This window comes from Hyalella azteca, unplaced genomic scaffold (genome assembly GCF_000764305.2).
Source record: "Hyalella azteca isolate HAZT.00-mixed unplaced genomic scaffold, Hazt_2.0.2 contig11637, whole genome shotgun sequence".
NCBI lineage: Eukaryota > Metazoa > Arthropoda > Malacostraca > Amphipoda > Hyalellidae > Hyalella > Hyalella azteca.
The window spans coordinates 121,273-135,982 of NW_025941627.1; the positions used below are offsets into that span (position 1 = coordinate 121,273).

Here is a 14,710-nt window from a genome sequence, read left to right on the forward strand (position 1 = left end):
TTTTTTTTTCAACTGAAGCCTTTGCCAAACAATTTCAATTTCAATTCAGGGCCCGGGTTGTGTCTCCTATTACCCCATGTTGCAGAGCCAGAATGGCCACCATTTTTTGGATTGAGCAATGCAAATTTCATCAATAACGTTTTCAAGACAGCACCTGTGAGTGTGTGCAACTTTTTTGCAAGTGAAATTTTTTAATACTGAAAATTTTTCTTTGCTACAGACCTTAGCAAAGGTACTTTTTAAATAACTCACTTTTCACACTGTTTTCAGGGATTTTCTAGATGTATGATTTCTTAACTTGCATTATGCTACATAGGTCATAGAATGATGGTACCATGCTACTATTTGTAAAGGTATACACTATACGTCTATACAGTATACACCTTTGCACTGTATACATAGAAGTATAATTCAAATTATAAGAGTTTCTTCTCGGGTACGCAGCCAAGCACCACCAAATTTGTGCACCAATGACCAATCAGCAGGAGCGCAGCCGTGGCGCACAAATGATCCATGATATTTCACGGAGAATTTAGCGTTTCCGGAATGTTGGAAACATGAGGGGTATACTAATTTTTACCTGTGCAGTACATATCGATTGCAATTTAGAATAGTATAAATTGGGGCACGTGCACCATATTGTTTGCGTTTTATCTTAATTTAGTCTGATCTTAGACAATCAACGCATATGTCCTTCAACCTATTGAAAACATTGAATGCTAAATTATGATATAGTGAAATTCATCAAAAATTCACTGCAAATGATAATATAACACATTATGACATGGATGTGGTGGTCCATCAACGAGGAATTGAACCATGCACGAGGTGATTATTACACAAATAAAGGTTTTGATTAGGCAGCATTGGAGACTTATAAGATTTTGGCGACTTCGTGACAAAACTGGCAGGAATTAGCGTCAATGGTTGGTAAACATAAACAGTTGATATTGATGGCCATGCATTTCGTAAAAGCATCAATGGAGGTATCGAATATATTGAGGTTGGTGCAAATTTATACCAGGTCTACGAGTAGAGACTGGCAATATCTTGATAGTTGTCTTGAAGCACTGCATTGCAAATAAATTGCTGCAATATGAACATATGAAGAAACAATTCAAAAACTACCCGGTTTTGAACGATATTAAAGCTGCACAGGGGTATAATGTGGTGTCATATATAAGCATCAATCAAAACCATGAGGTGTTTTTAGATCTCACCCCAAAGGGTAAGCCATCGTTAATATACACAATTCTCGTTTAACAGGGAGACATCATGAAATATGGCTAGACATTCGTAAGGAAGGGTAAGGGCTAGGAAGCCATTGTGTATATCAAACACCGAGTAGTGGCATGTTTATGATCAGCATCGAAATAGTCGCTTTAGCTATGGATCTCTAGATTTTACATTATATAACTAATGGTTGGCCACGCTGATTGCCTAGGGTTGACACATAAATAATGCGAATACCTAAAGACGCTTAAAACTAAAATTACATATCACCAAAAAATTAATCCAGGCTGGAGAAGAGAAGAGTAGCACCGATGCTCACAAAATGTCAACACGGAGCAGACTGAGGCTTGGGCGGGTATAGCGCGCCGAGCGAGGCTTGTAAAAACACACCACGTTTTCGAGGTGGACTATGTTGTAGTATTTGTGGAGATAAGCGTAGTATAGTATTGTGGTTACGGCGCTGAAGAAATAGGCCCATGGAAACATCTGCTGGACTTTTATCAGGTCCGTAAGGGGCTTGACATTTCAAGAATGCAAGGTTCAAGCTGATCTGACGAACACCCTAGAGCGACGTCCCACATTAAATGGACGCTTCACACTCGCTTACAGTGACTACAACTTCACTTCTATATCCTCGTCACGTGCTTGAGGTCTAAAAACACATAAACAAAACCAGGCACCGCGCACGTGGGGGTCCCAGGCACCGCGCACGTGGGGGTCCCAGGCACCGTATAGTACATGTGTAACATAAAAAATTACATAGTACATGTGGTCTCTAAAAGTAATTTTTGAATGCATATTATTATGAGATGAAATCTCATGTATTTTATCATCAGTACAATATCTTAGACATATTATCTTCCAACTCCAGGAGTAGGTGTTATCTCTAGCTGAAGATTGGGTAACTTAAATTCAAAGTTAAATATGTAATCCTAAAATTCACATTGAGAAATCATTATCACAAACCTCAACTAAATTCAACCTGGTAAATGTTATTTCAATCTAGCAACTTTAAATAAGTAGCCTACAAGTGGACGCTACTATTGTTGCCACTAAGAAGTTTATTATTGGAAAGGCCCTTCCCCCAACTGAGTAATGAAAAGACTAAGTACTTGATTCCAATAATCTTGAAAATTTCAATGTATTGAACTACGTACCGATTATAAGAGCAGAATAATTGATCTGCTTCACTCACATTATCTCATCTAAATAAGATTCTATTTAAAATTAAAAATTCTGGCACAAAATGAGAAGGCCGACCAGATTACAGAGCATCAAGACCTTGATTTCTTGACATGGAAGGTGCATAGTTTGCAAGTCTCATTCAAATTTTGATTGTGGCATGAAAACTCAATATGGAATACTTTAACCAAACAACTGCTATAAATCAGTACACATTTTATCTGATATTTACCAGCTGCAACCTATACACACAAACAGAATTCAACCAAACCCCCTCAACAAAGCTTAGGTTGGGTTGTCAGCAGACATAGTAGCACTACTTGTACTAATAGTTTTTTCATAATCCAGAACATGTTTGGATTTCAGGTGCTTTGTTAGAGACCATTTCTTACCAGTGACATAATCACAAAACTCACATGGGAATCCCTTCCCTAAACCATGTTTAGAAAACATGTGGCTATCAAGGCGATCTTTTCTGCAGTTGACATAATCACACCACCTGCATTGAAATCCTTTACCCATGCCATGCTTAGAAAACATGTGCTCATTTAAACGAGATTTATCACATACAGAATAATCACAGAGCTTGCATTTTAAGCCTCCCAAACCATGCTTCGAAAAAACGTGCTTGCTGAGATGAACTTTACTACCAGCAGCATAATCACACAACTTACATTTGAATCCTTCCCCCAAACCATGTTTTGCAAACAAGTGACTATGGAGATTTTGTTTTTTAGCTGTTACATAGTTGCATAACGTGCATTTAAATTTAGATCCAAAATCATTTTTGTTTAACTGGAGGTCATTAAAAGGAACTTTAGAATGGGATGAATCAGTTGATGAGGAAACTTCATGCAATAACTCTGCTAATCTTCCATTGTCTTTGTTGGACAAGTTTGACTCAAAAGACTTGAACTAGGCCACAGGCTGATCAAAGAGAACTTCCTGGACTAAAGCTGCTTGATTGGACACTGGAGAAATATTTTTCTCAGCAACAGAAATATCTTTTTCAATGTTTTCAGGAGAAACTGCCATCCACTCATCCTGTCCAATGTTGCTCTGGGCATTGCAAGGCAAGACATCCTGGAGACCGAGAGCAGATTCATGTGAGCAATTCTTTCAAATCAGGCAATGAACTCGAGTCATAAAATTAATGCAGTGTTCAAACGTATATTAGATAAAATTATCATTGTCTTCTAAACTTTTTTATGGAGACAGAATTCACATAAAAGGCTTGAATTATATCAATTGCATTAGAATATTTCTAATAAAAGGAAAATCATCTCAGCAATAGAAATAGAAAAGACATCAGGGCACGGAACTTCTGTTAATGCAAGTCCATAAACAATGTCTCAAGTCGTGTCTGATGTATATACATCTTTTACAGAACAATGACATTTTGGATACCTGATACGAGGATTATGCAGAAAGAATTCATCTGTAAAATAAACAGAAAGAAAGTGTGAATTCATATCCATTTCCAACATAGAAATACCAAACTCTAATTTATTTAAACAGAAGAACAAAAAAACCTGAAAAACAAGGTATATGTTGAATCTTGAATTGCTATGCAGGATCTACCCGACCTCAGTTCGCAATTCCGGTGTTCACAACGAGTTAAACTCTTCTGCTTTGATCTGACTCCAAAAGATCTTGTTATAATAATTAGTCAGTCGTCGAGGATACAAAACTGATTTAACTAATTATTTACTTTATTTCACTCAAAAATTCAAGCCTCCCAAAAGTTGACCATCGAGTTTATTAATGTCTTGTCTTGCAACGTTAAAATTTTGTCATTGTGAAAATCGATTTCGATTGGAAATAAGAGCCACGGCAGGTATACTGTCTACGAAACGCGCTGCACTCGAAAAAACTAGAGCTTACAAATAAATATTGGGCTATCAAAATATTAAACATAAATTAGACACTACAAACTCTAACAACATCGAAATCAAATCTCACAGTATACAAGAAATGAACACCATTGCAGCATGCATTACCGGAGGAGGTACATATTGCCACAGAAGTTCTGTTCATTTTAAACCTTCAATGGAATACTAACATTAACCTTTGATTAAACAGGAAGATATTTATCAGAAAATGAGTCAAAAACTTTGGATGGGAGAACAAAGGACTGAGAATATAAATTGCTTAACAAATGATAAATGTACGTATTAAAAATAAGAGCTGATCATCAGATCAGATCAGAAGAGCTGATCATCATCAGCTATCATCAGCATTTGAATTGCTCAGCAATTTATTTGTACTGAGAAACCAGCTCCACCAACCTGCTTATGAGGCACTGCAGCAGTGTACTGTGAGGCGCTGGTGCAGGCCTCGTGAGCCTCAACTTGAACCTCTTTCTTGCATGGCTTGCAAGATGAGGGAAGTGGAGTTTGCTGGTCAGCACATCATGAGCAGGAACATTAGTTACCATGCATGGATTTGGACAGAAATTTGTAAATTAAAAAATATCAATAAATGGCCTAACTCAAAAAGGATTATACCATAGATAATGAATTAAAATATTCAATACAAGATTCACAGAATAGCACAATGTGAATCAAATACCTTAATTTAATAAAATTTATTAGCAATTCATGAATAGTTACTTACAATAAAAAATTTCTCATAAGGATGTTTATAAGCTTATTTCTGTGTAAGCATTTTTTGTGGAAGCTTTTGCTTACTGCAAAAATATGCTTCATCCAAATTCTGTTTGAGTCAATAATTTAGTTATTAATAATAATTTTAATTAAATTACAAGCTTACAAATCTTGTTAAAAATATCACCTCATATTCTTCACTGCAAAGTGGTTCATCCTTCACAGTTATGTCCTCTCCCTCATCTTCAGGCTCCTCTTTGATGTAAACTGTCATGATGGAGGGTAGGGATGAGCTGCTGCCCTCCATTGCTGGATGGAATTTACATAAATAATTAGCATGAGGCTACTTGCAGCTAAGAATATCAACATAATACTGGACTTAAGCTATCTTTACTGCCTCCTCAACCCTTCAGCCAGCAAGTTACTCTTATATGATCACTTAAAATTGCCTCCCAAACGATCTCACCACAGCCTCCAGTTTGTGGTTGAGGCTACAGTATTCCCATCAGGCAATGTCAGGCTGAAGCAATGTTGAAACAATGCACTTGGGGACATTGAAATCCCGTTGATTATTAGTTTAGAATGAAAAGTGAGTCAACATCATTTTTCAATGTTGCATCAACAATTGCCGGAACACATTTTACAAGTGCTCTTTTAACGTTGGAATTAAACGCAATTTCAACATTGAAACAATATCAAAAGGTATGATGTTGAAAAAAAAATGTTTATTCACTTTTTATTCTGGACTAACATTCAATGTTATTTCAACATTTTAAAGTATGTTGTTTTAACTTTGATTTAGCCTTAAATTGCCTGCCAAATCATGCCTCTGCCAATCACTCCAATTTATAATTATCTGCCCATCATTCCACACCATTAATAGCATCACCTCTACCATGTCCAAGAATTAAATATGCGAATTTAAATGAACATTTAGACTTGGAACTTAGAATTGATGCTTTTCTCATCTTTAAAAGATGGAAATAGTACTAATATCTGTTCAATCAATTAAAGTAACTTGATCATAACGTATAGAATTAAATTAAGACTAAATAGCTACTCTATACATTTGAATGATTGAATATACCTTTAACCTTTTTTGTAGCATAGTGACCTTATTAAAAATTAATTTTTCAACTGCAATTTACTCTTTCAATATGCAAAATTTTTGGAAATTCATAGGAGTAAATATATCTTATAGTTGGATATTTGAAATCTGAAAGTTGTCATCATCAACTTACTTTCAAAACTGCTAAGGGATTTGGTTCAACAATGAAATGAACAATAAAATCATGAATATCAACAAAGTATAACATCTTTCAGATTCACAAATAAAATAAACTTGCACGCACCAGTTGTGCAGCATACCTTCAGGCTCGAGTTTGCACACGTCAGTCGCTGCTTGAATGAGGCTCTGCTCAGGGCACCAGCCACTCTTGACTGCAGCATCTGAGAGCTGGTGCAGAACAACTCTGCACTCTTTTATACTGTATGCCATGAGATTAATGTGCGGGTATATAAGTATGAGGTTTCCTGAGACACACTAGAAGCAGTAAGATATCCAGCAATAACCAACTTAAACCAAGCAGGAAGAGTATCTGTAAGCAATTCAAGATCAAATAAGTATCATCAAACAGGGTAATAAGAGACTGTTTTGAGAATTTTTTGTAAATAACTTCTTACCATGAAACATTTCATTAAAGAGTTTGGCTCATTTTAAAGATCTTTGCAAGGGCTATTGCATGGCATCTCCAAACAAAAGTCATATGCTATTGGTAAGGTTCCAGACAGAAAATAAAAGCCTCCCAAATTTCCCTGGGAATGGGGTAATTTGGGACAATTGAAATAAAACTTAATTTTAAAATGTTTGAAGCATGCAGTGTACTACTCATCCATTATTAACAGTACTCCAAAGTCCTCCTCTTCCTTTGTAGATAGTGTAGATGTAGAATAAATGACATTTTCTGTGATTTGTACTTGTTTATCCTTTATTGATATGATATTACCATATCCATTGAATTTGTTCAGCTTCCATTCAACTATGCACGCGTACTTTTTACAAACCTCTGAACGTAACCTTTCATAATTATAACTTTAGGACGCGCGGGGCTGTGAGGTTGATGTCGCTACTTCGCAGTGCATCTGCTGTTATAATTTGTGCAGGAAAAGGCCTTTTCTTACAATTTATTACCATATGTAAATATTAAGTATTTGTCAGTATTCTTATGGTTGGTCTTCTTTGTAGCTTCAAAATTTGTGCAGTGCCATGAATAGTTTGCATGTACAAGATGGTGCGATGCACTATTTTTTGTAGCATATTTACTCTCTAGGGTTGCCAGATGGGTTTATTTCTAGCCAAATTAGAGGTTCTGTTTACTCGTTAAGTTGCATTGGTCAGCGAAAATTCATGAAGGGTTCAAACTAAAGCATTTTCAATTAAAAAAATACTTTTTATGATGACTGAAAATTTCACCCGCAATTTCGAATTAACTGATGAATCTTCAATACGGGGGCTTTATTGTGAGCAGATTTGGCCGTTGTCTCTTGCCGCTCTGGCAGCCTCGCCTTCGAGGTTGTGTTAATTAATCTGTTGTGTTCTACCTCTTATTAATGCCTTCAGAACTGAGCTCAGACATCATCATTATTTTAGGTTCTCATATCATAACACTAAAAGCGTCTCAGTAAAACGAAGCGTTCTATACTCCACACACAAAAACAAAATTATGTTCTTGATATAATAAGAGTGTTTCAAGTGTTTGGCCGCGAAAACTGAACGTTAAGTAATTTGTGTCATTGAAAAATTAGGTCTAAACAAGTAATTTAAGCCTATGTCGGATTTGGTCGTTTTTTCGAGCCAACGTCTGGTAACCTTGCTGCCAAGCATAAAATGCAATTATTCCATGTAAGGGAAGTATTTGTATATTTCTAGCAAATAAACACAATGTGTTCATCAAACTCATGAACATTATTTAATTCCTTTCTTATAGGATCTTCTACATCATTGGCCAGTCCGCCCATAGTCGTGCAGCAACCATCGCCATCCTGTCGTAATCCACATGGAGGAATCTTCACAACTGCAATAAATCGGCGACTAAAACTACTATTTGTAGGGGCCGATCACCACATGATGATCAATAAGCTGTTTTGATTGCACCAGGAAGTTGTGGTTCAGTTGTGTTTATAAAACAGATCGTTTCTATTGATGGTCGCCACATATCTGTGGCAGCTTAAGAGTGAGGCATCGCCATTAGCAGTAAAAATTCAGCAATATCAAGAATTGGCCACTGGCAAACATGACCAAATCTCAGATTCTGGCACAAATAGATTATATTACAGTAATCAACATTGCTCCCAAATAATGTAGTTTGCGGCAGCAACTACGGCCTGGCCCATAATTAGGGAGATCAAGATGACACTTGGACGGTGTCTGGTCTGAAGCGCGAATAGTATGATTCCAGTTAAGAATAGAATAAAAGTGTCGGCATTGAAGAAAATAGGCCCATGGCCTGTTGCCAATTCTTGAATTTTTCGTGACTTGATTTACAAGGGATCCGGCCTTTGGAACCCGATCTTTCCATAGCTGACGATTGATTGAGATAGCGGCTGGACTTATTGCCTGGTCCGTAATTTGCAAGGCATTCTAAGACTGAACATATTCTGCTGCATAGCTTCGTCTAGTCTGCTTTTAAAGGATTCTTCCTTGCAATTATCAAGTCTGAAAGAGTTGTTAAACTGTGGAGCATTGAATTTTGATCTCTAGAGAAGTGATACATGAGCTCTGACACTGAGAAGCCCAACACGCAGTGAACATGAGATGCATTGAATACCGCGTAGAATTTTATATTTTGGGGCGGTATCAGCGCGTGTAAGATTCGGCAATTACCTCTTTCGCCTATTCTGAACATCGCAAAATTTCACAGCTTGCTACGGATCTCGAACCCGCAACTCACTGCTCCAGTATCCAGTGCTAAACCACCCGTCCACCTCAACAATCTTGACCAGAACTGTCACGTGAAGCTAGAATCAAACCCAACACTCGGAAAGAAAAAGTTCGAGCTGCGATCGACGACGGACGTTAGTAAGTCCCTAAGCCTACATATCTGATTTCAATTTTGAAACTTGAGATTACTGTAGTTTTGAACTCTGAGAAACCTAAGAATTAATCAATAGCGCGACATTGTCAACTACGAGAATGTCGCGCCATAAGAGGCGGAAGGAGAGTAGCCTGTCTTCAGATGAAGGCAGCAACTCTCCTTCTTTGCCTGAACTAGTTGGGTCGCCTTTACCCGTGGGAAATAGATCAGAGGATCATGTATTTTAGGGAAGTAGAGTTTTCTGGTCAACACATCATTAGTTACCATGCATGGATTTGGATGAAATTCATGTACTAAAATGATCACAGCCTAGCCTAATTAAAAAAGGATCAAACTAAAAATAAGGCATACAGATATTCAATTCAAGAAAACAGAATAATACAATGTGAATCATATATCACAATTTGAAATTTAATTTATAAACAATTCATGATCTAGAATCCAATGATCTAGCATACAACATTCCTTAGAAGGTTATTTGTACAGACTTTTGCACCTTTACAAATATGATACCGTACATTTAGTAGAGTTAAAAATTTGTCCATATATTATTCGTTAGGGGTGGAATTCAATGACTTGCAAATGAATCTTTTTTAAAATTTCACCTCATATTCTTCACTGCAAAGTGGTTCATCCTTCACAGTTATGTTCTCTCCCTCATCTTCAGGCTCCTCTTTGATGTAAACTGTCATGATGGAGGGTAAGGATGAGCTGCTGCCCTCCATTGCTGGATGGAATGTACCTACAAGATATAACAGCATGATGATACTTGCAATGAAGAATATTGATATTGCAATGGACTCTAACTACTACCTACTATGAATGGTATTTTCTATAGAATCTGTGGGGAAAAGATTAACAGCAAGTTATCATCACCAACTTGCTTTTCAACATTACCGTAACTGTCAAGATATTTGGTTCAACAATTGTATGAACAATAAAAGAAATCATAAATATCAATGAAGTATATAGCATCTTCCAGATCCACAAATAAAATAGACATTTAAGCACTACCTAAAACATGGTAATAAGGGACTGGCGGGGTAAATTGGGAGTCCTCCACCACGGTATAAAAATGTAATAACAGTGAAACTAATTGAAATATTGCAAAAGTAAAGATAGTGGCATAAACTTCAACATTTCTTTTATTTATGTAGCATAAAGGAGCTTGAGAAATCATACATTTACCAGCTCTAAAAAATTCCCAAAAAATGTTTGAAAGTGATATTTCAAGTGATAAATGTTAGTACTTCTGCTAAGGTCTGTAATAAAAAAATATTTGCCATATTTAAAAATTTTGCTTGAAAAAAAGTTGCAGAAATATGTCGGCTTTAAAACTTCAAAGACGGAATTTGCGTAATCCAAAACACAATGGCGGCCATTTCTGCACAACGGGGTATTTATAAGGGGTAATACTGGACACCCCTAAACATGCATTTTGAGTAGAACCTTGGTTAGCAAAGCCTTGGTAGCCTCCATTAGTCCAGTTTCCAAAAAATTAAGTAATAACTAATAATTTTGATTACTGTACATTACAAGCAAAGGCTCCAGTTAACAAAAAAATTGGTTCACAACAAAGAATTTTGATCACAATTACCTCACTCAGTAAAAAAATTCACTTGACAAAAAATTAATGCATCAGTCATCACAAAATCGTGCGTATAATGTCATAGACAGAACTCCGCACCAGTCAACATAGAATGAAAAGTAATTAATCCAGACTAGGTAAGGTTTATTTCTTCAAAATATATGATGGTTGTCACTAAAATATTCCTTTTGGTTTCAGATATGTTTTTATGATATTTTTTGTCATAGTGAATTCTCTTCACCCAATTAAAATGGTGCAAAATTAAAAGCATTGTCCTGTAAATTTACAGATACAGAAGAAATGCTATATGGTTCATAATGGCTGCTGATATGAAGCCTGCAGTTAACAAGATTGTTGTTAATTATCAATGGCATGTCCATGGATATGGGAATATCACATCAATAATATGTTAATGTATGGATATGGAGTACCTTAATATCATATCAATAAAGAAAAAACAAGTACCATCAAATGGAGTTAATAAAGGGCAGACAGAAAATAGTGGTGAGAAGTTAAATATTTTTCCTATCTATGTAGCATAAAGCAAGTTAAGAAATCATACATTTACTACTTCTAAATAATACCTGAAAAAAGTGTGAAAAGTGAGAGATTTTAAAAAAGTACCTCTGCTATAAAAATTTTACATACAAAAAAGTTGCACACAGGTGTTGACATAAAAATGTTAGTGATGGAATTTGCGTAGCTCATTGAAAAAATTGTGGCAAGACGAGGGCATAAGGGACGCCCCTAAAAATGTATTTACAGTAGAACCTTGGTTAGCAAAGCCTTAGTAGCCTCCAGTAGTCCAGTTTCCAAAAAAATTAGTAATAACTAATAATTTTGATTACATTAACCTCACTTTGTAAAAAAATTCACTCAAGGAAAAATTAATGCATCATTTGCCATCACAAAATTGTGCATAGATTGTAATTGATAGAATTTTGCACCAGGCAAGTGGCAACATAGAATGAAAAGTAATTAACCTAAACTATGATTTATTTTAAGATGTCATTTATCCTACATTTACATCATCTATCAAAGAAGAAGAGGACTTTGGAGTTGGACTACCACTCAGTACTGTTAGTGTTAGTAATGGCCAATGGGAGAGCATGGTGCAATTACATATCAATTTTAAATTACCTTAGTAATTTGAGTTTTGTGAACGCCGACCTTAAATTAGAGGAGCGGCTTGCAGCCTCCAGCAGACAACCTCCCACGCTGACAGTCTAGATAACACTGCATGCGGCAGTGCAGCTGCCATGTACATTACAAGCAAAGGCTCCAGTTAACAAAAAAATTGGTTCACAACAAAGAATTTTGATCACAATTACCTCACTCAGTAAAAAAATTCACTTGACAAAAAATTAATGCATCAGTCATCACAAAATCGTGCGTATAATGTCATAGACAGAACTCCGCACCAGTCAACATAGAATGAAAAGTAATTAATCCAGACTAGGTAAGGTTTATTTCTTCAAAATATATGATGGTTGTCACTAAAATATTCCTTTTGGTTTCAGATATGTTTTTATGATATTTTTTGTCATAGTGAATTCTCTTCACCCAATTAAAATGGTGCAAAATTAAAAGCATTGTCCTGTAAATTTACAGATACAGAAGAAATGCTATATGGTTCATAATGGCTGCTGATATGAAGCCTGCAGTTAACAAGATTGTTGTTAATTATCAATGGCATGTCCATGGATACGGGAATATCACATCAATAATATGTTAATGTATGGATATGGAGTACCTTAATATCATATCAATGAAGAAAAAACAAGTACCATCAAATGGAGTTAATAAAGGGCAGACAGAAAATAGTGGTGAGAAGTTAAATATTTTTCCTATCTATGTAGCATAAAGCAATTTAAGAAATCATACATTTAATACTTCTAAATAATACCTGAAAAAAGTGTGAAAAGTGAGAGATTTTAAAAAAGTACCTCTGCTATAAAAATTTTACATACAAAAAAGTTGCACACAGGTGTTGACATAAAAATGTTAGTGATGGAATTTGCGTAGCTCATTGAAAAAATTGTGGCAAGATGAGGGCATAAGGGACGCCCCTAAAAATGTATTTACAGTAGAACCTTGGTTAGCAAAGCCTTAGTAGCCTCCAGTAGTCCAGTTTCCAAAAAATTTAGTAATAACTAATAATTTTGATTACATTAACCTCACTTTATAAAAAAATTCACTTAAGGAAAAATTAATGCATCATTTGTAATCACAAAATTGTGCATAGATTGTAATTGATAGAATTTTGTACCAGGCAAGTGGCAACATAGAATGAAAAGTAATTAACCTAAACTATGATTTATTTTAAGATGTCATTTATCCTACATTTACATCATCTATCAAAGAAGAAGAGGACTTTGGACTACCACTCAGTACTGTTAGTGTTAGTAATGGCCAATGGGAGAGTACAGCAGTTAGCAGTACACTCCTCATGCATGCACAGTACACTCCCTCCCAGGCTCCCAGGGCCAGGGGTAATTTGGGGTGCTCCTTTTTTGTTTCAGGCACCTTACAAATAGCATATGTAATTTTTCATAGATGCCATACAATAGCCCTTGCAAAGTTGCAAAAGACCTTTAAAATGAACCCAAACTATTTAATAAAATGTTGCATGGTAAGAAGTTATAAAAAATGAAAGAAGCAACTCTTATAGTGTAATAATAAACCTGAGGCAAACCCCAATTAAGCAACAAGAATAATAAAAGAAGAAAAACAAAAGAAGTGCAGAAAAAAGGCAAAGATTGAACGAAGAGATGAGTAGATTAGAGAACATGGTTTATTTATTATTATCGTTTATGATGAAGATATTCAAGATAGCTACGTTTCTAACTTCTAAGTTGAGAATAGACATAGGGGATACAAAATTGAGGGTTGGCATCATATGTCCACATTAACAGTGTCTCATTCAATTCCCAACACAGTTAATTGCAGTAGCTATGCCCTAGACAGTGACTTACACGACTGAGTTCAGAGTTTGTATAAGTTACTGAAAGTCTAGAATTTGTTTACCTATACAGCTTCCGCTGTAAATAATACTTCCGAGAAGTTCTTACGCTCTGCCGGAAATTTTATCGGATCACGTCGGTCGCATTCGATTAAATTACATAATCTCTGATTATTCATTTTTCCGGCATTCAATCCAATGAATAGTCATGACTAATCACAAAAATTCGACATTTGTGAAAGCATGTTCACGCAGAAGCTCATTGGATCGAGTGTGAATTGAGGCGCGCGTCAAGCAAATGCTTGGAAATAATGCCTCATTTTTTAATTATTTTTCAGGCTTCGGGTATGGAGATAACAAACCTCCAACCCTGAGCACAATTAGCATTTTGGTTGATGCACTTTGCTTCACTTTAGGCTACCTTGTATTTCTTTCCCTTTACATTTGAAACATGCTTGTCTTTCAGATCAGTGGCCAGCTGCATAACCTTGTGTATGGCAAATTATTCAGCCCCTAGAACAGTGTGTTTCCGTCGAAGCAACAAGCCTGTTACCGACTGTTGTACTTAGTCTTGGTTCACACCGCATATACTTCCGGCCAAGAGCCACTCACGGTCCAGGGGCCGTATTATCAAAACTTCGTAAGAACGCAAAATCGACTTACGAGTGGCGTTGCTATGACAACGTAATACTAGCGGTGGTATTATAAAAACATTTGCGCGGGAAAAATTTGCTGATATGACTTGTTTAGCTTTAGGCTTTTAGCTAAGACTTACGTACGAAAGTTTTGATAATGCCAAAATTAGGGTGTATTTACGTACCACAGAACTTTTTGTCGTAAGTACAATAAGTTACGAAATTTTGATAATCCGGCCCCAGTTCAATAATCTCAAATGCATTTCTATAGGAGCATTCACACCGGTCGTGCATGACACCTGCCATGCAAGGCACGGTCCAGCCGCGATCATAGCAAAAGATATTTTGACCGGGACGTGACTGCAGCGTTGCCAACTTTTTTATTTGCCTGGTATACCAAATTACCAGCT

At 36.1% G+C, this 14,710-nt stretch overlaps 1 protein-coding gene and 1 long non-coding RNA gene across 2 annotated transcripts; both read right to left on the reverse strand.

Annotated features, from left to right (window-relative positions):
• Positions 1 to 2,010: 2,010 nt before the first annotated feature.
• Positions 2,011 to 6,619, reverse strand: LOC108680715. The gene is made up of 4 exons (XM_018169603.2): positions 6,390 to 6,619; positions 5,209 to 5,330; positions 4,704 to 4,814; positions 2,011 to 3,498 (listed from the first exon to the last, which is right to left on the reverse strand). Exons 1-4 carry the CDS (start codon positions 6,517 to 6,519, stop codon positions 3,331 to 3,333), a joined length of 531 nt encoding a protein of 176 aa, XP_018025092.1. The 5' UTR covers positions 6,520 to 6,619; the 3' UTR covers positions 2,011 to 3,330.
• Positions 6,620 to 9,341: 2,722 nt separating this feature from the next.
• LOC125178656 lies at positions 9,342 to 13,800 on the reverse strand. The gene is made up of 3 exons (XR_007156978.1): positions 13,679 to 13,800; positions 9,721 to 9,857; positions 9,342 to 9,356 (listed from the first exon to the last, which is right to left on the reverse strand). It is a non-coding gene; the product is annotated as an uncharacterized LOC125178656 (long non-coding RNA).
• Positions 13,801 to 14,710: the final 910 nt, after the last annotated feature.

Excerpts from the sequence above, each read along its gene's own strand:
- LOC108680715 (XM_018169603.2), bottom strand. The coding sequence starts at position 6,519 with ATGGCATACAGTATAAAAGAGTGCAGAGTTGTTCTGCACCAGCTCTCA. Across the intron at positions 5,331-6,389 it reads GTGCAAACTCGAGCCTGAAG|CAATGGAGGGCAGCAGCTCA; the intron begins GTATGCTGCACA and ends AATTCCATCCAG. Across the intron at positions 3,499-4,703 it reads CTGCAGTGCCTCATAAGCAG|GATGTCTTGCCTTGCAATGC; the intron begins GTTGGTGGAGCT and ends CTCGGTCTCCAG.